The 25,254-nt window shown below is 45.3% G+C and overlaps 2 protein-coding genes and 1 pseudogene across 3 annotated transcripts in view; 2 read left to right on the forward strand and 1 right to left on the reverse strand.

Moving 5' to 3' along the window:
- Window positions 1-25,254, forward strand: part of LOC310791599 (protein NLRC3-like) — a gene marked incomplete at both ends in the record, with an annotated part of 346,801 nt that overhangs the window by 76,516 nt on the left and 245,031 nt on the right. The window lies entirely within an intron of this gene.
- Window positions 1-25,254, forward strand: part of LOC310791344 (intermembrane lipid transfer protein VPS13C-like) — a gene marked incomplete at its 5' end in the record, with an annotated part of 155,361 nt that overhangs the window by 39,997 nt on the left and 90,110 nt on the right. The window contains 19 exons of the mRNA XM_083653030.1: window positions 4-160; window positions 577-677; window positions 948-1,090; window positions 3,109-3,301; window positions 4,806-4,920; window positions 6,215-6,351; window positions 8,658-8,784; window positions 9,649-9,766; window positions 12,113-12,245; window positions 12,603-12,678; window positions 13,720-13,820; window positions 14,201-14,354; window positions 16,861-16,934; window positions 17,353-17,412; window positions 17,704-17,863; window positions 18,650-18,766; window positions 19,225-19,328; window positions 20,593-20,760; window positions 22,365-22,400. Of these exons, the coding sequence (XP_083509156.1) occupies window positions 4-160; window positions 577-677; window positions 948-1,090; window positions 3,109-3,301; window positions 4,806-4,920; window positions 6,215-6,351; window positions 8,658-8,784; window positions 9,649-9,766; window positions 12,113-12,245; window positions 12,603-12,678; window positions 13,720-13,820; window positions 14,201-14,354; window positions 16,861-16,934; window positions 17,353-17,412; window positions 17,704-17,863; window positions 18,650-18,766; window positions 19,225-19,328; window positions 20,593-20,760; window positions 22,365-22,400 (2,274 nt within the window). The remainder of the gene's footprint in view (window positions 1-3; window positions 161-576; window positions 678-947; window positions 1,091-3,108; window positions 3,302-4,805; window positions 4,921-6,214; window positions 6,352-8,657; window positions 8,785-9,648; window positions 9,767-12,112; window positions 12,246-12,602; window positions 12,679-13,719; window positions 13,821-14,200; window positions 14,355-16,860; window positions 16,935-17,352; window positions 17,413-17,703; window positions 17,864-18,649; window positions 18,767-19,224; window positions 19,329-20,592; window positions 20,761-22,364; window positions 22,401-25,254) is intronic.
- LOC310791135 (casein kinase II subunit beta pseudogene) lies at window positions 7,374-8,054 on the reverse strand (annotated as a pseudogene). Its single transcript has one exon. The product of its transcript is annotated as a casein kinase II subunit beta pseudogene (transcript).

Raw genomic sequence — 25,254 nt, forward strand, 5'->3', positions numbered from 1 at the left:
CAGGTGATGCGTTCAGGTCAGAAGCTGGTGAAGAAGGCAGCAGGAGGGCAGAAGCAGCCAGGAGCAGCAGGTGGCTTCTTCAGCAGCTTGTTTGGCCGGAAAGCCAAGAAGGAGAAGGAGAAGCAGGAGCAGGAGCAGGAGGAGAGCAAGGAGCCAGACAGTGAGTCTCCTCCATCCTCGAACCTCATCCACAATCATTGCCCACAACAAGTGCCTTCAACATGGAGGGATTTAGTCCAGAAACTAAAATAATGATGAATAAACATCATAACCTCAAGCAGAATTTAGATCATAGAATTTAGAATTTAGATTAATACAGATTTATTTGGTCAGGTTTACGTGATGTTTTTTCTTTTCAGTTTTAACAAATTTTTGTCAGTTTACTGTGTTTCTTTGTCACTTTGTCATATTTTGTCATGTTTAACTTTTGACCAAAAAAAGACAAAACAAAAAGTACCAAAAAATGACAAAGCGAGTCAATAAGGTTTAGGCTTTGATGGGTTCGTGTTAGACGGGTTAGGTGAGATGAAGTGTCTGCAGATCCAGTCGGAGCTGAAGATGTCCTCTGGTCTTCAGGTGCAGGTCTGGACGAGCTGATGACCTCAGATGAGAAGACCAAGCTCTACACCGCCATCGGATACAGCGGCAGCTCGCACAACCTAGCCTTACCCAAGCAGGTAGAGAGCAGCTTGGAATAATAATGAAACAATGAGAAATTAACCTGCTATTGGGAGTTTTCAGATTTGTCACATAAAAAAACATAACATAAAATGTCATCGTCCTTTAAAACATCTTCCAAACAGCAAATAATGTAACTGTTAAAACGGTTTTCTTCCAATTTGAACACATTGATGAATCCTCCTCTTTCAAAAAGAAAAGCTTTCTGTAGAAAGCTAGAATGGCACATGGCTATGGCAGTACATTCCTTATCGCCTTATGTTCTCCAGTATGTAGCTGTCATCGTCACCTTCAAGCTGATCCGGACATCCATCACGGTCAGAGAGGAGCCAAACGTTCCAGAGATCCTGAAGGTCCAGATGATCGACCTGAGCACCACCATCTCCCAGAGACCGGGAGCCCAGGCCATCAAGTAAGCCCCGCCCCCTCACCCTCCTCATCAGCCTCTTCTTCTGGGCGATTGTCCGCTTTCCTCGAATGTAAAAAAAGATATACCGAGTCAACTTCTGGCTTGGTCAGATGTTCCTCCAGACACAGTTGGCCGTGTCTGCGGGTGGGAACCCACTGGGGTATGAGTCTTGGGCCCTGTTTACACGGCGACGCTCCCTGCATAAAACGGCAAACTTTTTTAGCGTTCGTGCCTTCCTTTTACATGGTGATGGCGTTATTGGGGGGTGAAAACGCCAAAATGTGAAAACAGGTCCCAGAGTGGAATTCTTGAAAACGTTGCCCCTTACTGTGACCGTGTAAAGTGGAGAAACACAATTCAGGTGATGACACAGCCCCCCTTCACCATGTTACACAATGGTAGACAATAGGAACATTGAACTAGCCCAATACAGCCTTATGGCACACGCATAATGAGTCGCATTGACATTCAACAAACATGATAACGATTTGCTAAAAACACAATCTGCGTTAAAGGAGAATTTCGTTTTTTTTTCGTGAAGTCCCGCGATACTTTCCTGCCGACTGGCCAAGTACAGGAGGACGCTTTGCGGTGGTGGTTTTAGCGCAACCTATGTGGGGTTTGGCGTAACCTATGTGGGATTCGAAATAACGAAGGTTATGCCAAACCCCACATAGGTTGCGCTAAAACCACCACCGCAAAGCGTCCTCCTGTACTTGGCCAGTCGGCAGGAAAGTATCGCGGGACTTCACGAGACTTGGTGACCGAGATCACGTTTGAGGTAATTTGATCCCTGTGCAACTCCAGGAAACAGCCTTTGGCGAAATATCACTGTGGTGGTTCTTGAGGGATCAGATTATGACGATATTTGGCGAAAACGGGAATAAAAATAGCTATTTAGATGCAGGAAAGACAGGCTCACACTTGGCCCCAAGTCAGCTCCATTTTACAACTGACTTGGACGCTATTGATGTCAAAACAACGCTAGGACGGCCAGAAACGCCGCGGAGATCGCCTGGTGAGTGGCCAAATCATAATTAATGCCAGGAGATGGGTCCAGGTTCAAAAAAACCGAAATTCTCCTTTAAGTCCCCGCTACTAACGTCGCACATAGCCTATTAATCACTGTCTCCCGCATTGAATAATTGACAACAACTCACTGTCTGCGATGCATTTCCTCAAGTGAAGTCTCAATGTGCTCAGGTCTTTTTTATGTTGCTTTATTCTGTTTTTATTCGGTAATCCGATCTGGAGCATGATCTGGAGCAGTTTATTAGGCTACCATTTGTGACTTCTGTGTCAGACGCGTGGAAAATGCAAACTTTAATCACAAAGCTAAATCAAGCCCGTTAGAAACAGACAGAATAGGGGAAGCTAGGCATTTTTACCTTCAAAATAAAAGCCGTATTTTATAACTGGGTAAATAAAAATCAGGGTCGTCGTGTCGACTCACTGCGTGTTAAAATTGACTTTTAGTTGTCTGTGTTCTATATGTCTTCTGTGTATTTCAGATCACACACAAATAAGACTTAGTTTATTTAATTACCATTATTGTGAAGGTTTTAACCAGAAGTTTCAATGTTATTCTGGCTCACTTGACACTTTTGCGGCTTCAGTCAGCCTGACAGTCTGCACGCAAATCGTTATCACACCAGCTGTGTGCAAATGCGAAATAAAAGGTGAGGACGCAACGCTAGTTTGCCGTTTTATGCAGAGACGGTTGTCGTCTAAACACGGCCTTGGTCGCTGCACCAGCACTGTTTGGGGGGAAGGGGATCTCTTTTTTGGACTGTTTTTGTGATTTCTTGGTCCGTTTTTGTAAACTGAAGCTGCCAGATGGATGAGTTTGCTTCACATTCTGCTTCACAAACGAGAATTTGTGGAACAATGCCGCGCCCCGTCTGGCGGAGTCAGGCTACCGTTTTTGTCCTTTTTGTCTGTTTTTGTCGTTTTTTGGTCCGTTTAGCATGTCTCCTGAAGCTGTGTGTGTGTGTGTGTGTGTGTGTGTGTGTGTCTCTCAGGGTGGAAGCGGCTCTGGAGCACTGGTACGTGACTGGTCTGCAGCAGCAGGGGGAGGTGCCATCACTCATCGCTTCGGTGGGAGACTCCACCTCCTCTCTTCTCAACGTGCTGTTTGAGCTGAACCCAGAGGACAGCGCCGCCGACCAGCTGCTGCGCGTCCACTCCCAACCTGTGGAGATCATCTACGACGCTGTAAACACACACACACACACACACACATACACACACACACACACACACACACACACACACACTTTCAAACTTGTTACCGTTTGGTCAGGCTGCTTCACAAGCTAGAGAAGAATCTGAACAAAATACACACCAAACTTTGCTACCACTTTGTATGAAGCCAATGTCTATAAGGCGTATGACAACAGCATGCTGAGGCTGGCAAAGAACATCACCTCAAACACTAGTCATGTTTTACACAGTGAATACAGGTTATTGCCCTCAGGAAGGAGATACAGTGTCCCAACACATAAGAAGGTTAGACTAAAAAAGTCATTTGTCCATCAATCGACTCTGAGGCTCAACCAGGAGCTAAGCCAGAGATAGGCTGAGCGGTGGACGGTGCTCTCGATTGTATGTTTCTATGTATGTCAATATCTTGTGTTTTCACTGTGTCATGTTAATGTGTGTAATGTGTATACATGTCCTTTGTTTTTGCATACAATGGCTGCTGGGTCGCAAGACAAATTTCAGCAGTGCTGACAATAAAGCAATATATCAATATCAATATATCAATAATACATTGTAGTCATATTGTACTTATAACACATTATAATGCCACCATAACCCCATAATAAGTAGTTATAATCATGCATAGACTGTTATAATGTCTTATAACATTATAAACAATCTGTTATAATGTGTTTGATTACCACTTAATTCAAAACGCTTTATAACAGATAATGTTATAAATGTTTGACAAAAATATTGTCTTGGCAAAGACAGTTTGTTGATTTGGTGATTCCAAAACCCCAATGTAAAACCGTCACCGCAGGAACCGTTGAAACTTTGCATAAGGGCCTGTGTCCACCTAGCGTCTTTTCCTCAGGTCCAGCGTCTTTTTTCAGTTGTTTCCAATGGGGGGAGAGCGTATGCGGGCGCACATGGACGTCTAGAGAAAGTGTGCAGCGCCCAGCGTCTATTTTCAGAGCGCTCCGCGGTTTTTGTGCGCCGGCTCCCAGCGCTTCCAGCTGAAAATAATTTAACTTTTCAGAAAGACGCTGGTGTCGGGTGCTCCTTTTCTGGCAACTAATCATATGGAGAAACTATCGCAACAGAGACAGAAAGGCTCAATTGTGGGAGCAGATTGCCTAGACACTTAATATTTCTGGTGAGTGTTGTGCTTACTGCTTTTAATAACGTAGCCTACCTGTGTTGTTAGCTTGCTAGCCGTCAGCTATCAAGCTACTACCGCACTGAGCTAACGTTAGTTTCAGACTGCTTCCTTGTATATTGTGCGCTGGGATCATCGCTCCCCAGCGCACTCCCAGCGTTTAACAGTCGGAAAAAGACGCTAGGTGGACACAGGCCCATACACTGTAATGTTTGTAACGCGTGTAAAGTGGGTGTAATATGTTTGTGTAACCTGTGTGTAACGCGTGTGTAACGTGTGTGTAACCTGTGTGTAACGCGTGTGTAATATGTTTGTGTAACTTGTGTGTAACGTGTGTAAATGTGTGTCTCTTAGCTGACAGTGAACAGCGTGGTGGAGTTCTTTCAGACGGAGAAGGGCGTGGACCTGGAGATGCTGACCTCGGCAACGCTGTCCAAGCTGGAGGAGATCAAGGAGAAGACTGCCACCGGTCAGTTCATGTCACAGCTGTGTGTGTGTGTGTCTGTGTGTGTTAGTCATTTTTTAAAAGATTTTTTGTTTCATTTTAATTTTTCCATTCCGTTTAGTACAGTATGGATGCGTGCAATTCTTGGTGTAGGTATGGATTTTACTCGGGCTACAGATTCGGCTCGCCCACCGGATGTGCACAGCTCGGGGTCCACAACGGGGCCTAACCCTGACCCTGACTGTGATTCATATTTTTCATGTCTATCATGTCTGATAACATCAGTAGCTTAGCGTTAGCTTGTTAGCTCATCTAAAGCTGTCGGCCATTTTCCCCACGTTAATCCCGCCACGTACAGCCAATCATGGGCTAGGGAAATGTCTAGGGGGGTGTAGTGTCCTCTAGAGAGAGAGTGGCGTCAGCGGAGGACCAAAATGCAAGACTCATTAGCCAATGAACAGCCAGGAATGGGTCTCGCGCTACTTTTGCATGCTAAAATAAAGCTGATAATGTACCATTTTCAAGCGGGGGAAAAACCCTTTGAGTACAACACAAACTATATTGTCTATTTTGCTGCAACTCGACAGTGCTGCTTAATCCAGAACCTTACTTCCTTTACTTCCTGGAACCCTTGAGAGTAAAAAACTGGTCCATTAGAGTGAATGGAGATGTCGGGACTCTTCTATCTACCCGGCTCTGGGGGTATGTGCGTGGTGGTAGGGAGCGTGATCAGTAAGGGGGCGGGGCTAGGGAAAATGGGCCATAGCTAGGATTTGGAAGGTCGTAGAGAGTCAGGGTTCAAGGGTTGGGTCGAGGGAGTGGATAGGGGACTCTGGGCGGTGGGAAGGATCGTGGTGAGGGCTAGGTCATAGAGTCGAGGTTCGAGTGGTGTGTAGGGGGAATGGTTGAGGAGATGTGGGTGGTTTTTGGCGGTAGGGGTTGGACCATTTTCCACTTGTTACCTAAAGTGCCATGAGGCTGAATCCCCACCACACCTTTGTGCTGTGGGCTTCAAGGTCATTTGTGCTTGCATGAGTCTGGACAGACATGGATGTAGATTGTAGACGGCGGACTCGTTGGTGGAGGCATACAACCATGTGTGTGTGTGTGTGTGTGTGTTAATACAACCACGATGCGGTATTTCTAGTTTGTCCTTTTAGTGTCTCTTCAGTATGTCCTCTTTTTTTGTCCGTTTTTATGCCTCTCTCTTCGTCCATTTAGTACGTCTCCTGCACACCAGTCTGGCAATTAAAGCTGTGTGTGTGTGTGTGTGTGTGTGTGTGTGTGTGTGTGTGTGTGTGTGTGTGTGTGCGTACAGGTCTGTCTCACATCATAGAGACCAGGAAGGTGCTGGACTTGACGATCCACCTGAAACCATCCTACCTGCTGCTGCCTCACTCTGGCTTCTACCAGGCCAACCAGCACCTGCTCTGTATCGACTTCGGCTCCTTACAGGTGTCTCTCTCTCTCCTTACAGGTGTCTCTCTCTCTCTGTCTCTCTCTCTCTCCCTCTGTCTCTCTCTGTCTCTCTCTCTCTCCCCCTGTCTTTCTCTCTCTGTCGCTCTCTGTCTCTCTCTCTCTCTCTGTCTTTCTCTCTCTCTCTCTGTCTCTCTCTCTTTCTGACTTTCTCTCTTTCTCTCTTTCTCTCTGCAGGTGCATTTCCATCCACCTGTTTTTATGTGCATTTTGACATAACACTTCAGAAAGGGTTGGTGGAAACGGCAAAATACGAAAACAAAAAAAATCCTCAATTTAGATTTTTTTTTAAAAGCTTGCTTGAGGTGGTGTTTGAGAACCTATTCGCTTTCCACACCCACTGGCCAAAAGGGGGTGCTGCAATGGGCGTGTTCAGTCACAAAAAGGCCCCTAACTCACGGACTAACTAAACAGTTAGTGGTTAACGCTAGTTAGGTCATCGGTAGTCTCTTAGAACAGACGAGTTGGCTTCCGCAATTTTCAAATGCTTCTGCCATACCGTCTGTAATACGTGGGGGAGAAGCATGCACCAACCGGAATGGGAAGCAGAAAGGCGGGTCTTCCGCTCATTAGTCCAATCAGAATTTTTTTAAGGCGGGTCTTCCGCTCATTAGTCCAATCAGAATTTTTTTTCGTGGACACACGTGTCGTGATTGGTCGGATTTTGTCGAACTTCCTTCCAGTCTGAAGGTTTTTTTCCCAACTTCCTTGTGCATGTTCTGGGGGTGTAACGTACAGACTGTTTAGCTGCATTCGCCGGATGTAGATGAGGTCATCGGCCTCGGACAAACTGATTAACTTTCCACGCCCACTGGCCGAAAGGAGGCGTGGCAATGGGGGTAGTAACATGCCATGGCGGAGGTATGCACAGTTTTGTAATGTTATATTCTTCATGCTATGCTATGCTATAGTTTTTTCCTGCTTTTTTCTATGCAAAATGTTGTAGTCGGGTAAAGGGGAAAGTTGGACTCATAAATCAGGGAAAGGGTACCGAAGCTGTGCTAGCGTGTGGCACTGACAGGGGCAGGGCCCGGGCCCTTGGCGCTGTTTGCTGCCTGCAGCTGGAGCTGGTAGGCCTTGGGGTGGATCTTGAAGCCGTACAGCCTCGGGACAAACTGCTCGCTGGGCCTCTTGGGCCGGTACCCGGGGTGAACCATGAACAGCATGTGTGGGAATCCAGTGCCAAAATAGGCTCCGTCGGTGTTCTGGTGCCTGGACGATTTGGGCGTGTAGACGTCCATGCACTTGGGGCAGTACAGCTTCACCATGGCCTGTCCCGGGACGTCCGACAGGCCGACGGGCAGCATGGGCTGATCCTCGCAGTAGACCCGGGGGCAATGTCCGAAGCCTCCCTGCTGGTACTTCTCCAGCATCTGTGCGATGCCCGGGTTGGTGAGGATGTAGCGTGCGTGGACCAGGCCGTACAGCGTCTCAGCCGCCTGCTGGGTCAACTCTCTCTGGCCGGGCGTCTCCTCGACCTCCTCGTCTGGCTCCAGCTCCTGGACATGACGCAGGGCCTGGCGGTAGAGGGGAACCTGCTCATTGAGCCCGGTCAGATTGAACCTGTCCTCGATGTAGGTTTCATCCACCTCGCAGAAGAACTCGTTGCCCCTCAGCGCACAGAACCAGGAGATCCACGACACCTCTTCTTCTTCAGAACTGCTGTTCTCCGGAGACTCCATAGAATGTGACATAATATTCCGCTGTGTCACATGGTGTCAAGATCAGGATGCAGGGGAGGAGTTATGACATCGCTGATGATGTCACAATATCTATGGCATCATCAGTGTCTGTCATAGATCACTGATGGCGTCACAATTGCTCGAGTGGAATCACTAATGGCATAGTCTATGACATCGCTGATGATGTCACAATGTCTATGACATCATTAAAAAGCAGTAGAAACAAACAGTACAGCTTTAAAAATGTATCAAAGAGACAATAACCAAACCCTGAAAGACACGAAACACAACACTAGACAGCCTTCAACAAAAGCAATCCGGCCGATACAAAAACACACCACCACGAGGACTGACATGTTATTTACAGACCTTTCCTCTGCTTGACAATATTGTACACAAGCCAGCTTTTGATTTTTTAAGCTGTTGACTATCTGATCTTTATTATGCAAAGGTAACCTGTTCCAGTTGGATTCATAGTGTTTATGTCCCGTGCGTGCGTGCGTGCGTCTCTGTGTGTTTGTGTGTGTGTGTGTGTGTGTGTGTGTGCGTGTGTACGTGTGTGTGTGTGTGTGTGTGTGCGTGTGTGCGTGTGTGTGTGCGTAGTTGAGCAGTGTGCAGCAGAGCAGCCAGCAGGTCTCCTCTCCCTCCTCACTGGAGGAGATCATGGAGCGAGCGTACGAGAGGTACAGCCTGCAGCTAAGCAGTGTGCAGCTGCTGTACAGCACGTCAGGTACACACAACACACACACACACACACAACACAACACAACACACACACGCACGGGTGTGTACTGTGTAAGGAATGTACTGCCATTGTACCACTGTTAGTTTGGCGTCAGCTTTTATTTTGAAAGAGCTATAAATAAAAACTACAAAGATAAATAGATAGACAGAGCTTTTATTTTGAAAGAGACGGGGTTCAGACAGTGGATTTTGAAGGGGGTTAAATCATGTTATACTACAGCTGCTGTCTAATTTGTCATAACCTTTGACACAAGGCCCAAACAACAACAATCACTAAATGCAACGTCTGCAGTATCAAAATAAAGGCTGCTGCATCGACCACTGGATCTGTTTTAATCTTACTGATATTGGCCATAGTCTTCTAAATCCAATCTGTAAATGTGAACCTTGTTTCACACAGTTTTGAGCTGGATGTGAGAACAGACCAGTCTTGCTTGTTTTGCTACATTTAGCAGCATTCAAACAATATTTAAATTGACATTCAAGACATATTTTTCCCGTCCCGCTCACAGGATCAATAGTAGAATTGACTTGTTAAAGGCACAATCCGTAATTCAAATTTGATGGCCCCTTTGGGGCAAAGTTATATTTGAAAATGAATCATTTGCTTTGCGTAAAGTCCTTGAAAAAGAAAAAAACAGCGCTTGAAAAAGTCCTTGAAAGTTCTTGGATTTCATCTTGTAATGTCTGTATGACTCCTGAAGAGTTATAAATAAAAACTATAAAGATTAAGAGATACAGTATACACAGAGCTTTTATTTTGAAAGATATATAAATAAAAACCATAAAGATAAAGAGATATACACAGAGCTTTTATTTTGAATCCTGAATTTTCCGTGTGTGTGTGCAGGAGAGGCCTGGAAGACTGCTCGGCTGCAGGGTTCCTCTGTGCAGCACATCCTTCAGCCAATGGACTTCAGCCTCCAGCTGGCCAAGTGCATGGTGGAGAAAGACGCCCGCATGGCCAGGTACTGTCTGACCCGCTCTGACCCGCTCTGACCCGCTCGGACCCATTCTGACCCGAATCCAACCCTTTTTCTTTCTCTTGAGCTGAATCTGGTGGGCGGGACCTACGCTGAAGGATGAAAGCAAAGGCAGTGGGATATCAAAGCAAGACACACCCATCTTCAAGTCACTTCCTATGCTTGTGTCACGTGGGTTTTACCCATGGTTTTCCACGGCCACGCCCTTTAGGAGACCTTAATCTATAGAGAGCCGCAGGAATGAGTCCGTAAAACATCGATGCTAACACTTCCGGTTCTTCACTGTTTTCGCCTATGGGAGTTTTGAATGGGTTTTTGGCGCGATGCTTCAAATAATCTCTCTGGGCAACGCAAGCTTATTCAAACGTGAACCAGTGTTTAGTAATATCATCTTCACACATGAGGACCACTTTCATGAGTTTTTAAGCTTTTACGTGCCATTAACACGTTCACTGCCGTGGACGAGATATCTCGTCAAGCAGAAACCAACGGTTGACTGCCGTGGACGAGATATCTCGTCCCAAATTTTTTTTTTTTTTTTTTTTGACGCTGGGACGTGGATCTAACACTTTTACATCTCCTATAAAAATATGAGAGCCACCGAACGTGTACAACCCATTCCACCGACCCACTAAGTGGCGACAGTGCTCTCCAGAGTAGAAAAAGCCGAGCCAAAACTGCAGGGGAAAGCGCGAGGAAACCATTCTCATACTGTAGAATGGTTTGGCGAAAACGCTTTCGGTGGCGCACAACGGTGGGGGGTTCCAAAAATAGACTGGGTGCACACTTTGAAACACGCAGCATAAATAAGCCCAGAATCGCAAAAGCTTCATCAAAGCTCTCAACCGAAACCCCAAGAAACGAGCGAGCCCATCCAGACTCGCCCGACGAGGGGCAGCCAGGCAGCAGACAGGCAGCAGCAACTCGCTTGTGACACACCCACTGCAGAGCAAAGGAGGGAGGAGGAGAACGCCCACGGAGGGAGGAGTTTAAAGGAGAGGGGGGTTTCCTGCTGTTATAGAGGAAATTACTGTTCAAAACTATTGTTTAGATGTCTGACGTCTTACTGATGCCAAAAATAAATGGTTAAAGTGACTGTTCTATCGAATTTCACAAAAAGCCATTTATCTCAGCTTAAATTTTCAGACGCTGAAACCATGCTGTATTCAACTGCTAATGCCTCCATAACTACTAACTCTACAAACTAACTCTTTTAGACAGAGAAAGCACACATTCTATTAGTTCTTTTGAGATATTTTGTATTCACAAATCCTAGCAGAAAATAATCCTCGGCTCTTGAAAGATGAGCCAGAATCCTCAAAAACAAACCTTGGCAGAAGCTACCTACAGTAAAAAAAAAACTGCTGGCAGTGAATGTGTTAAAAGGACGGCTAGCTAGCAAACGGCTAATGAGACTACACTGTTGAGTCGACGGGGATATTATACGTCAATAACGTCATCACTTCAAAGGACGAACACGGAAATTCTCTTTCCCTCACCTGGTTCAGCCCGGGGTAATCAGTGCACAGCAGCGCACACATCAACAACACTCCAGGTTGAGTGGTGATGTGACGTGGAAGCCTATGCGACACTGTGTGTAGTTCTGGATTAGCTTAGCACAAGCTTTTTACTTCTAGGGCTCGCATTTACGCTTCAAAACTCATGAAAGTGGTCCTCATGTGTGAAGATTATCCAGCTGAACACTGGTTCACGTTTGATTAAGCTTGCGTTGCCCAGAGACCTTATTTGAAGCATTGCGGCAAAAACCCATTCAAAAATCCCATAGACAGAAACAGTGAAGAACCAGGAAGTTCGGGACTTTCGCGTTCCGACTACAAAAATACGTCATCCTTGGGGCTCTCTATTGGAGTCAATGGGAGGAGTGAACGTGATCTCAGATTATGACAGATTCTTTCGCCCCCATTAGTCATCAATATTCGGTCCGTTTTCCGAAGCCACATTATCTTCTGAACAATAAACGTTCTTCCATCTCGCCTTCTTCTCATGTGTCTGACATGCTGCCTCACTGCAGTGTGACTGTTTACATTGTGGGATTAACAAAAGTTTATGATACTTTGAAGCGTTAACTTTTTTTAAATGATTATTACCATTTTGAGGATTTTTTTTAATAATAAAAGTGGTCCTCATTTGTGAAGATTATCTTGCTGAACACAAAGGTCTCAGTTTTCATAAACCTTATTTCAAACAATTAACCCAAATCCTCATACAGAAATGCCATGACTTCCTCACAAGGGAACCAGCGCAATGGTTTCTGTCAGACACAGCGGCCTGTTGATTGGCTGTTGGTGGTCATGTGACTTCCCGCTCCAGGTTCAAGGTGTCAGGAGAGCTTCCTCTGCTACATGTGAAGATCTCCGACCAGAAGATCCAGGGTGTGCTCGAGCTGGTGGACAGCATCCCCCTGCCTCGCATAGGCTCCGCCCCCTCCACACCCACTGCCAAGGTACGCATGGTTCAGTCCATACAGGCTCCTCCCCAACCGCCAAGGTATGCCTGGTTCTGTACATGTTCTGTACACACAGGCTCCACCCCCTCTATCCCCACTGCCACAGTGTTGCAGACAGACAGGCTTCACACTGCAAAAACTTAAATCTTAGCAAGTGGGGGGGGGGGATGTATAGTATTTAGTACAATAAGTTGAATACATAGGCAGAATTGTCTTAACCCACTTGAAAAATAATTTAGCTTATTTAATTTTTTTGTCTTGATTTTAGTCAATTTAATCTTGTTTTGAGAAGAACAAAAATGAACATTCACTGAGAGAATGTCTCTGATGTTTGAACCTGTGCTTCTCCTGCAGGTCCTGCCTCTGGCGCCGGAGGTCCAGTCCCGCATGCTCAGCCTCCCCCCCGCCCTCCTGGGCGCCATGGACACAGGTGGGTGCTGATTGGCGCTAGACCAGTGATTCCCAACCTGTGGTCTGCGGCCCCCTGGTGGGCCGCGAAGGTATTGCAAGTGGGCCGCCAAATCATTTCCAAAAAAGTATGATTTTTGAAAAAAAAAAAAAAAAAAAATTCAATTTTTTTTTTGAAAGATTTTGAAAAATCATACTTGAAAAAGTATGATTTTTGTTTCTTTGATGTTATTGCTTTTGCTTGAATTGAAGTTTCATCTTTACATCATCTTTATATTGGGTTTGTGTTTATTTGTAACCCTATCGATTTAATGGGCTTTCTTCTGATATTTGGATTTTGTTTGGATCTGATATTGGATGTCAAATTGTTATGAGAATGCATTTTTCCATTGTTGAAGGATACCGTTATTTATTAATCATTTGTTAATTAGCCTGTTACAGACAGCCCCTTGCTTGTCATTTCTGACATCTGTGTGGTGCTGATGGACAGCTCCTTGAATGATTGGTGTGTGTGTGTGTGTGTGTGTGTGTGTGTGTGTGTGTGTGCGTGTGTGTGTGCGTGTGTGTGTGTATGTGTGTGTGTGTGTGGACAGCTCCTTGAAAACTGTAATACTGAAGGTGTTGCAACATGTTACAGGTGCTGTGTTAGTGACTGTGGAGCTTCCAACATGTTTCTCCTGTATTCAGTTCAGTCCTTTATGTTCAATTTTCAATAAAAAAGTGCTCTGAGAACGCATTATATGGCCTTTGTATTTATGGGGTCGGAGGTGGGCCGCGAACATTTTTGAGACATAAAAGTGGGCCCTGAGTTGGAAAAGGTTGGGAACCACTGCGCTAGACTGTCTGTATGCATGCCTGTGATATACACACATATAATTGTATTGAATCACATAGTACGTTTTATTTATCCTTTTTGGGGGTCAGTTCTTAGGTAATTATTTTTTCAGTTTAGTGTCTTTTTTTGTTAGTTTGTCTTTGTCAAACTTTTTGTCTTTTTTCAGTTGAGTGGGTTTTTCATCAGTGTTTGTGTCAGTTTGTGTCATGTTCTTGACTAATGTGTCAGATTCAGATGAAGACACCAGTGAGAGGTCCATGGACGATGAGCAGCAGAGATCAGCGCTGGAGGAGCTCATCGACCTGCACTTCAAGTTCGAAGTCAAGTCGGTGCGTCGGTTCACTGTGTGTGTGTGTGTGTGTGTGTGTGTGTGTGTGTGTGTGTGTGTCGGTGTGGGTGTGGGTGTGTGTGAGCTCAAGTCTACCACCTCATCACTACAAAAGTTGAAATCTTATCAAGTGAAAAGTCTTAAAAGACGTTTAAACTGACTAAAAATTCAAATAAGCAAAATTATCTGCCAATGGAATTGTGAAATTCAGCTATGCAAGATCATCTCTACTCAATATTTCACTTTTTGTACCAAATACAAGATATCTTCACTTGACAAGATTTCACTTTTTGCAGTGTATTCAATCAGGAAAGATCTAATCTGTGTGTGTGTGTGTGTGTGTGTGCGTGTGTGTGTGTGTGTGTGCGTGTGCGTGCGTAGGTTCGGCTGGAGCTCACCCGGCAGGCCTGTGAGGAGCAGAGCCTGCTGGCCCTCAGCGTGTCTCAGCTGGGAGCCGAGGGCCAGCTGAGAACCTACGACATGAACCTCACAGCCTACCTGCACCATGTGGGCCTGGACTACTGTGACACACCAGGTACACACACACACACACACACACACACACACACGCAGACACACCTACACACACACACTAGGGGTTGCACGCCTCCTGATTTTTTCAAGTCGACGTTTCTATCAATAAAGTCCATCAAGACACTGATCAATTTTTACAGATCCACCGTTGAGAGCCTCCTCACAGGGAACATAACGGCTTGGTATGGAAGCTGTTCCATAGTTGACCGTACTCTTATTGACAGAGTAGTGAGAACAGCTCAGAGGATCATTGGTGCTGATCTGCCTTCAGTAAAAGGCATCTATATTAAAAGGTGCCGTGACAGGGCCCTGAAAATAATCAGGGACCCCAGCCACCCTGGCAACGGTCTCATCACCCAGCTACCTTCAGGTAGACGCTACCGCTGAGAGCGCTGCCCTGACAGAACAACAAAGCACAAGGTTCCTACAAGTAGGCTGGTAAACAGCTTCTTCCCAGAGGCGGTACGTTTCCTAAATAAATGAGTAGCACCAGTGCACTTTATCTTATACCTTATTGTTTGAAGTAGTTTGTTGTTTTTATTACCGTAAATTCCGGACTATAAGCCGCACCTTTTTTCCCGTTTTTTGGCCTTTTTTGGCCCCTGCGGCTTATATAACGGTGCGGCTTATCTATGGATTTTTTCAAAAAAAAAAAAAAAAAAAAATCTCTCTTTTTTAGCACTCTTTCTAACTATAAATCCTATAACTATAATAAGTTTTAATTTCCTCTCTTGCCCTCTTTTCACCACACTGTATGACACTGTGTGCACTGTAAAAAACAACACAGGTGGTGTTGTGTTATGTTGTTTTGTTGAAATGTTAATAAATGGGAGCTTCCTCAAACAGCCATCTCTTTCCCGACAATCCCCTCTGTGCATGAACCCTTACATATGGTAATTAAACATAAAAAAAAAAAAAAAAAAAAAAAAAAAATACCATTAACACATTGAATGCCAGCCATGTTTTCATTCCTGTAGGTAAGTTGTGCCAGGGGTGTTTTTGACGATTCTGGCTCATTTTAGAACAGCCGAGGATTCTTTTCTGTTAAGAATTCATGAACATCAATCATCTAAAAATAACTAATAGAATGTGTGCTTTCTCTGTCTAAAAGAGTTAGTTTGCAGAGTTAGTAGTTATGTAGATATTAGCCGTTGAGTACAGCATGGTTTCAGCGTCTGGAAATTTATTCAGAGATAAATGGCTTTTTGTGAAACAGTCACTTTAACCATTCATTTTTGGCATCAGTAAGACCGTCAGACATTCTAAACAATAGTTTTGAACAGTAATTTCCTCCATAACAACAGGAAACACCCCTCTCATTCAAACTCCTCCCTCCGTGTGTCTTCTCCTCCTTCCTCCTAACAGCGGGCGTGTCAGAAGCGCGTTGTGCTGCCTGCCTGTCTGTCTGCGTGCCTGCCTGCCTGTCTGCCTGTCGGGCAAGACGAGTCTGAAATGGATTACTGTAAAATCGCGTCGCCATTTCCTTGAATGGCTTGCTTCCGCGGTGTGTGTGTGTGTGTGTGTGTGTGTGTGTGTGTGTGTGTGTGTGTGTGTGTGTGTGTGTGTGTGTGTGTGTGTGTTCGCGCGTTGCTGCGCGGCTCTGGGGGGAAGGGATCTCTGTCCGTTCTGTGTGTGTGTGTCCGGAGGCGGCTGCTTTTGTGGCTTTTGGGTCCCGTGGCTGTGACTTCTCTCGGTCTCTGTCGCCACTTAGTGGTCGGTAAAATAGATTACACACATGCTCTTGCTCCAAATAGTTATCTCGAAGATGTAAAAGGGGTTGATTGATGTCCCACTGTCAAAAAAAAAAAATCTTTATGTAAGACGAGTTAGTCCGTCCTTGGCACTTAAGCGCTGGATTATGTAAGACGAGTTAGGTCGTCTATGGCACTTAATGAGTTAAAACACCCGCGGCTTATAGTCCGGTGCGGCTTATATAAGAAAAAAATAGTCAACTTTGCAGGTGCGGCTTATACACCGGTGCGGCTTATAGTCCGGAATTTACGGTACTCTATTTTACTCTATCTTTTATATCTTTTATCCGGGTCTTAATGTGCGGACTTGCTACTCGGAATAGCACTTAGCACATTGCACTTTATTGATTTGATCAGATTTTATTTATTTCACTTACTTTTATTCCTTTTACAACCGTTGCACTGAGCCGACATGCTGACTGTACCCATGTTTTACCCTGTTCTTTTTTTTTGTACTGTCCTATGTGTGCTGCTCTTATATTTGTGTGTGGCTTGTGAACAAGAAATTCCAATGCATTTTCATGCTAATTTTAATGCAAATGGCGAAATAAACTTGAACTTGAACTTGAACTAAAGTCGAGTCGACATCAGCCAGTCATCACGTGGTGCAGTGTTGATAAAAAAAATTAAAATAAAAAGTGCGTCTCGTTGATGACGTTAGCAGCTCGCGACGCATTAGCCATGGGAGGAAAGTACACACAAAGTCAATTACTTTATGACTCTGTAAAGCACTTTGAATTGCCTCTGTGTCTGCAGACAGCCGGCCTCTGCACCTGGTGCGCTCTTCAGACCAGCAGGGCTCAGACCTGCTCAAGGTGACCTTCATCAGGGTGAGGACTTCAACTGCTTTTTCAGGCTCAACTGTTACCCAGCATGCAATGAAGTGTGTTTATTATATAGCCAACAAGCATGTCTCACAGGATGAAGTTAGTGTGTTTATCTATATAGCATCACTATATATGTATTATATCATATATATATATATCACAATATATTTATCACTGTAAACTCCTCTGAGACAAGTCGAGTCACGAGCCCAGAAAATGACAGTCCGATTTGACTGGACTACAACACTGGTAGAAGGTGAAATCATCACCTGTCAGCAAAGATCAGACAGTCGGATGATGTGGTACAGCCAGGAATGAAAAACACACGAGTTGAAAAACTGTCTGTCTGTCTGCCTGTCTGTCTGTCTGTCTGTCTGTCTGTCTGTCTGTCTGTCTGACTGTGTCCCTCCCTCTCCTACAGGCGGACTCGGCCGGTCCGAGCTTCCAGACTCTGTTCGACAACACAGAGCAAAAACTGAAGGTGGGTGATGTGTTTCCATAGCAGCAGATGAACTGAGTTAAAGAAGCTTCATAACGTGTTAGCTTCAGCTTGAGGAGGGAGACCAGTCTGACAGATAAGTGCCACTGAGCATGAAAAATGCTGCATGTTTTACTTTAACTATGAGCTGGTTTTAGTTAAATATCCGTATAGATTTGATTCAGACCTGGGTGGATCTTGTTACACCTAGTTGGATATTGTTACTGTAGACCTTGTTGGATCTTGTTAGACCTGATGGACCTGGTTAGACCTGGTTGCTGTGTGTCTTCCCAGGTGGAGTTCTCCTCCCTGGATGTCCTCCTCCACACCAGAGCCTTGCTGTCCACCTTCAGCTTCCTGAGCAGCGTGGTGCCTCCTCAGCTCGCGGCGGCACGGGACAGAGAGGCTGGGGAAGGGGCCAAGCAGCCAGAGCGGGCCGGAGCGGGCCGGACAGGTCAGAACACACCAGCTCCACACTGCTAACTTTAATAGCCCATAACAGTAATCAGTCCCTCCAGGACTTTTTTCTGATTGTTGCGATCAAAAATGGAGTTTCGCGTGATTTTTTGGAGGGGACAGGGACGGGGGGAATTGCGGGGAAATTGATTTTTTTTCTATCTAATGGCAACTTTTCTCAAAAATTTCAATTTTTGTGGTAAAATTGCGGGAACTGGAAAAAATTACAAGTTGAGGAACCTGTTGTCATTTTTGCTGAAAGAATCACAGGTATTTTGAAACATTTGCAAGGTTGGTTGAATTTGCATTAATTATTGTGGTCGCAAAATGTCAATTTCCTGGAGGAAGTGAGTAGTGGATACTCAGGACTTTACTCTGATCACTTTGAACACCTTGCAAGCTTGAACACCCAATGTGCAGTAACCTGTATCACCTACCCCTCTCCAGCTTGTCACCAAACTATACTTGGTTGTCACCTAGTCTATTCCCAAGTGTCACTGGGCAGGGGGAGCCAGGGGTTTCGGTTCAAGTATACATACTACTGCATGCGCTGGGACGCGTCATCATTGATGTTAACTGGGGTCGTGGGGTGTTTCGGGTCTGTCAACATCATACACCCTCGCCCAGTAGACCCAGTCGAGGCCGATTACGACCCCGACCCGCGTCCCAGAAGCAGCCGCTCACGGATCAGCCTTCCTACTCTGTCTGCAACGTTGCCCGCGGAAGGGTTGATCCAATAAATTCTGATTCTGATCATTATAAGGTGTCCTGGTCTCTCCTGCAGTGTCTAAAGGCTCGGCAGACGGCAGCGTGTTCAGCTTCAAGCTGTTCGCCATGTTGGGATGTTTCCATGTGGAAGTCTGTGACGACCGCCGCAGCATCGCCGACATCAGAGTCCAAGGTACCAACTTTGTTTTTTTATTTCCCAAAGCAAAATCTAAAATACATGTTTTTCCTCTTACCTGTAGTGTGATTTATCCATCTAGATCATTTTGGTGTGAGTTGCCAAGTTTGAGAAATGTCTGCCATAAAGATCTCTGCCTTCTCTCCAATACACAAGCAGCTAGCGGGTGTAGGCTACTGTAGTTTGGTCGAAACAAAATAGTTCCTACATGAAACTGCTCACAACAAGATCTTGACTAACCGGGTCGTGACTTCTGGAAAGAGACATTGCTGTTGAGTTTTTCAACTTTTTTTGCTTTGAGCACGACAAGCTGAATCTCATCCAGTTCCATTGTATTGGAGAGAAGGCTGACATCTCTACGGCCGATATCTCCATATGTGTTTTTGATTTTTGGGTGAATGGTCCCTTTACAACACTCACACAGTGAATTGTGAATGAATAAAACCTGTCTGCAGGTATCGACGCCTCGGTCCTGGTCCGCTCTAAAGAGACGGAGGTGTTTGCTCGCCTCAGAGACATCGTGGTCACGGATGTCGACCCCAACACCATTCACAAAAAGGTACAAATCCATCTCGTCTTCATATTCATTTGATCTGAAATTATATTGTTTTGTTCCCATGTTAGATGTTAATTTAAGCAATATAGCATGAGAGCAAGTGTGTTGTGGAGAACACACTTGCCTGCGGCCTCGTGGGATAACAGCTTATCAGCGGGATATATTCCACAACACCACGCAGCTCGAGTGCTATATTGCTTTTATAAAACGGTTTCCAAGTATAATAATATAATAATAATAATACTATAAGTCCGACTGGCATAGTATTCTGATAGTCAGTTGAAACACTACTGTAAGGCGGGACATCTAGCAAGAAGATAGACGTGCGGGTGATTTGATTGGATCGTTCTGGAGACTGAAGTCGACATTGGCCAATCCTGGCGCTTGCTGAGAAGCTGAGAGCTTTTTGCAAAGCCCGACACCAGAGCCGTATGCCGACACCAAGTAACGTTACGTCTTATTTAGAAATGCGGGGTTAAGAGTGAGGGCACGCGAGAGAGGGGTTAAGACATTAGCCCGCGTCTATTCTTGTACAAAACATCATTTTCTGCGAAGTATTAGTAAAGTTTTAAGTGAAGATCGATTCACAAGGATCTGAAAGCTGTCTCCGCCATTTTGTTTTTGAGGTACTTTTAGTAAGAGAGTTGCGCCATCATGCGTCCATAATGACTCATTGTAAGGACTAGTGACCCTCCATACAGCAGATCAGGAGAAAGCTGTTTGGCTCGAGCGCAGCGCTGCCTTTTAGTAAGAGAGTTGCCATGGCAACCAATAACCCATGGCCATGGGTTATAGACTACTTGCACAACTCCACTACTTCCTGAAATGAGTAGGGCATCTTGGTTTCCTGTCCTACACTATTGGATGAACTGATTAATGTCAGGTGTGCCCGACTGCTGCAGTCACAACAACAGTGATCAGGCACACCTGACATTAATCAGTTCATCCAATAGTGTAGGACAGGAAACCAAGATGCCCTACTCATTTCAGGAAGCAGTGGAGTTGTGCAAGTAGTCTATTGAACTCGGTTACTGGAATTATACAATGGCTGTGAACCAATCAGATTGCTTGATTTGAGAGAGCCGTTTTATAAAATAATAATAACATATACCGGTATTTATTATTATTATTATTATTATTATTATTATTATTATTGTTATTATTATTATTATTATTATCATTATCATTATCATCATCATCTGTATAGTTATTATCAGTGCTTTTGATACCACTTGTAGTTGAGAGTAGTTCCTCTTCTCTCCTCCAGGCGGTATCCATCATGGGCGAGGAGGTGTTCAGCTTTAAGTTGCGTCTGTTTCCCGGGGCGACGGAGGGGCGGGGCTACAGCGACATGTCGGCGTTGGACGGAGCGGTGACGCTGCGTCTGGGCTGCATCAGGATCCTCTACCGCCACGCCTTCCTCATGTCACTGCTGGTGAGCGACCGCTCAGAGACTAGTTTGCTGTTTTGTATCCTGATACAGCTCCTTAGTCTCTGATGATTTCACAATATAATTATTGAGCTTGTATGGAGGGAATATACTTCTGCTTGTCTGTCTCTCATTTAGCTTCACAGGATTGCTGTTCTCATGTTGTTAGATGTATCTGAACGGAAGCTTGTTGTGATGTCTTCAGTACACTAAGCTTAATGTTAAACCTGAGGCCTGTACTACGAAGCTAGTTTAATGCCTTATCCGAGTAAGTTTGAGTTTAAACCTGGTTTAGCCGTACTACAAAGCAAGTTAACTTTCAATCACCATGGCAACTGACGCTGCAAAGCTAACCTGGTCGCGACCAGGTTAGCTTCAGAGGATAAGATCAAAATCCATGAGAGACCCATATAATCGGCTCTCTGGAGTCACTCACCATTCATAAGATCGCCATATGAAAAATAGATTGCAGTCAACTGAGAATAGAACAAGCAAAACATTCGTGGCTCTGTAGGCTACATAATTAAATTAAGCCTACTTACCACTTTATGTCTTAACAGCTCAACGATGCGTGGAGAAATATGATCACTATTAATCACCGCGGCGCATATCATGAATGGACCCTCAAATGGAGTCAGGGTGATATTCTCCTACATGCCAGAAAAGCCTATACATATAATATAGATATGGGATAAATATGGATAGCCCCAATACTAAATATGCAGGCTATTCTTGCATCTTTCAGCTGGAACTGTGTCCTGTAGGCTGTATGCCAATATATGAGCAAAAATAGGCTAGTTTTTATCAATGATAACTATGCCCGCATCGTCTCAATTCAGTTCAGCAGTTTTCTCTTTTATAGTAGGCTATTAGGCTTTATACTAGGCTATTTTATATATGAATTATTCGATCAGTGCAACCACACACATGAGTGATAGAGATCATTATTCATTGAGCATGCGTTTCTAAATCTATGGTCTAAATAGGCTTACACCTTACAGATTGTGGAAATGTATAGACTGAGATTACACATTTACATTTGTTGCTGCTGTATCAATGCAGCTGTATCAGACAGAAATCGCTGATCAAAGTAAATCAAATGACTGATGTGAATACAAGCTGCTGCTTTAGACAGCCCTTCAGCAGACTATCCAACGCGGATTTTCATTCTGACATTAAATCGCGGATACATTAAATATCCGCTAAAACTCTGATCATGCACTGCGCTTTCATGGAACGAGGAAATGGGTGTGGAAATGGGTGTGGGCGTGGATCAACTCAGCTGTTCATAATGTGATTGGCTAGCGCACCTCTTTCGCGTGGACGCGCGCCTGTGCACGAGCGAAAAACGTGCGCGTGCACAGGCAGATCCCAGGTCCACTTACCTAGTAGAAAACCAGCGTCGTAGTATCAGTTAACTAGATAGCTTTGATCCTGTTCAGTCAAACCAGATCAAAGGGACTTATCGCGGATCTGTTAAACTAGCTTCGTAGTACAGGGTACAGGTCTCCACCCTGAGCTGTTCTGAGCTGAATGTGGAAGCTGTGTTTCTATATGTCTCTGTCTTCTTCTTTCTCATGTCTTCTCTGAATGTGTCTCGTTCTCTCTAGGCTTGGTTTAGCTGTCAGTATCCACCAGCTGATGAGGTACAGCAGGTCACGGCATGCAGCTCTGATCTGCATTCAATCTGTTTGCTTTGCAGCTTGACCCAGTGGCTCCACTGCCCCTCACACCACACCTAAGCCTGGGGAGATACCTTACCACTGCCCCTCACACCACACCTAAGCCTGGGGGAGATTCTGTACCACTGCCCCTCACACCACACCTAAGCCTGGGGGAGATTATGTACCACTGCCCCTCACACCATACCTAAGCCTGGGGAGATACTGTACCACTGCCCCTCACACCACACCTAAGCCTGGGGGAGATTCTGTACCACTGCCCCTCACACCACACCTAAGCCTGGGGAGATACTGTACCACTGCCCCTCACACCACACCTAAGCCTGGGGGAGATACCTTATCACTGCCCCTCACACCACACCTAAGCCTGGGGAGATACCTTACCACTGCCCCTCACACCACACCTAAGCCTGGGGGAGATTCTGTACCACTGCCCCTCACACCACACCTAAGCCTGGGGAGATACCTTACCACTGTCCCTCACATCACACCTAAGCCTGGGGAGATACCTTACCACTGTCCCTCACATCACACCTAAGCCTGGGGAGATACCTTACCACTGCCCCTCACACCACACCTAAGCCTGGGGAGATACCTTACCACTGCCCCTCACACCACACCTAAGCCTGGGGGGAGATACTGTGCCACTGCCCCTCACACCACACCTAAGCCTGGGGAGATACCTTACCACTGCCCCTCACACCACACCTAAGCCTGGGGGGAGATACTGTGCCACTGCCCCTCACACCACACCTAAGCCTGGGGGGAGATACCTTACCACTGCCCATCACACTACACCTAACTTCTGTGACACACCAGAATCGTATCCGAGGTGAAAGCCTCGTCTCGCAGCAGCGGCAGTTTCATTTTGGCGTCCTTGTTAATAGGGGAAACCGTTGACTCCGGCCACATCGTCTCGCGTCTTGCATCCAGAGTTTCGGTGTCGGGTCTATTTTTTGATGCAGCAGCTGCGTTGCAGCTCGGCGAGTCAATACAAGTTGTGACCGTGGCAAAATAGAGCGAGGCGGCAGAGCAAAACAGAGCGCTTCTGGTGTGAAGGGCCAGGCCTCTACTCAACGCTTCCGTGACCGCGCTGCTTCAGAGACCGTAAGGCTGAGGGGGATTCTGTACCATTGCCCATCATGCCACACCTAAGGCCGTGGAGATACTGTACCACTGCCCCTCACCCCACCCCTAAGGCTGGGGAGATGGTGTACTTTGCATACTGCATTTGAATTCTCCATTGGGGTCAGACTTTGGGGCCACTTGATTTTCACTGGGGTCTGTACTGTACCAAACAAGCATCTTCCCTTATGTCTGGACAATGTAGGCCGGAGCATCTCTGTAGCTCCACAATACTCAATGTAGTTAGCTAATCTAGCTCTATCTTGGACCAAACTGTTATCTCGCTTAGACGATATTTCATATTTACATTGCAGGCATTTAGTCAACTCTCTTACCCAGACTCTTTTAGTAGAATTGACTTCTTCAAGCAGCCTGACTGCATGTCGGCATCTCTTGTTTGACTTGAACAGCTTTCTGGACAGTAGACCCGGGTCTAAGCATTCACAAATACTTTGGTGTGTTTGTTTTATCCTACCTGGAGCAGCAGGTGGGTGGAGTTGGCCACATCAGGACAAGTTATCAGTGGCAGTAAAGTCTTTCAAATAAAACTTTCAAATACTCTAAACTTTCTGCCCTGCACCACAGAACCTGAATGGATAGAACGTCCTTCCACTGTTTGTCATGGTCATTTGTCTAGAATGGCGATTATGGAATTTTAAGTGTTATTACCATGGAGACGATACGAGTCTGGACATTAAAGGGATAGTTCTGGTTTTTGGAACCCTAGCCCTATTTGCTACTTACCAATGATGTTGATTGGTAGATTCCTTTCTCAGGACACAATCGATGCTGTTCCTCTTCCTCATACTATCTCTAGACACTTAGCTGCCATCAAACCAATACAAAGTCAATGGGGTCATGCTGTTGTCTGTGCAACCTGACTGAGGCTCACTGAAATGTACTTTGTGTGTGCACTGTGGAGAGTTCTGTGGTTCCACCCCACCCACCTGGGACTCCAGGAAGGTCAAAACAAACGCCAACGGTGTGTTTGACACCAGTCTGACAGGCTCCAGTCTGGAATGTATAACGACATATTAGGGCCACCGTAGGTAAAGAAATCAAATAAAATACGGAGATTAAAGTCAGAAATGTGTGTGTGTTTGTACTTGTTTTGTCAAGGAACCACATCGCTTCACTTTGCAATATTGGATTGCAAATGTATAACTTTATAATCTCGGAAAATATTCTACCCCCCCCCCTCAATTTACGACTTTAATCTAGGAAATTATGAGGTTTTTTTCTGAAATATTACCCCCCCCTCTTCCAGCGCCATTATCGATTATTTATTTATTTATTTATTTATTTATTTATTTATTTATACCTACAGTGGCCCTAACACGCCGTCGTAGGAATGGTTTGCCTCAGCACGAATGAAGGAATGCTTTTCATGCACAACATGTAACGTTCAGACTCACTCTCTCCATAAGTGCTATGCAGCTGTCACTCAACTGCCATCTTAACCCTCTGATTACCCCCCCCCCCCCCACACACACCAACCACCTCCCCTCCCCACTCCCACATAACGGCGTGTGTGAATTCACTTCCTTGAAAAATGGAGTCAAGTGTTCACATTTCCATCGGCCGCCCAGATTTTATTTTATTTGTTTATTTATGGAGTTACCTTTGTGTCTTTATCATGCAGTCAACCAGAATAGGTTTGAGAGCAAAACTATCAACACTGCAATCGTTTTAT

This window comes from Poromitra crassiceps, assembly GCF_964638095.1.
Source record: "Poromitra crassiceps genome assembly, chromosome: 16".
NCBI lineage: Eukaryota > Metazoa > Chordata > Actinopteri > Beryciformes > Melamphaidae > Poromitra > Poromitra crassiceps.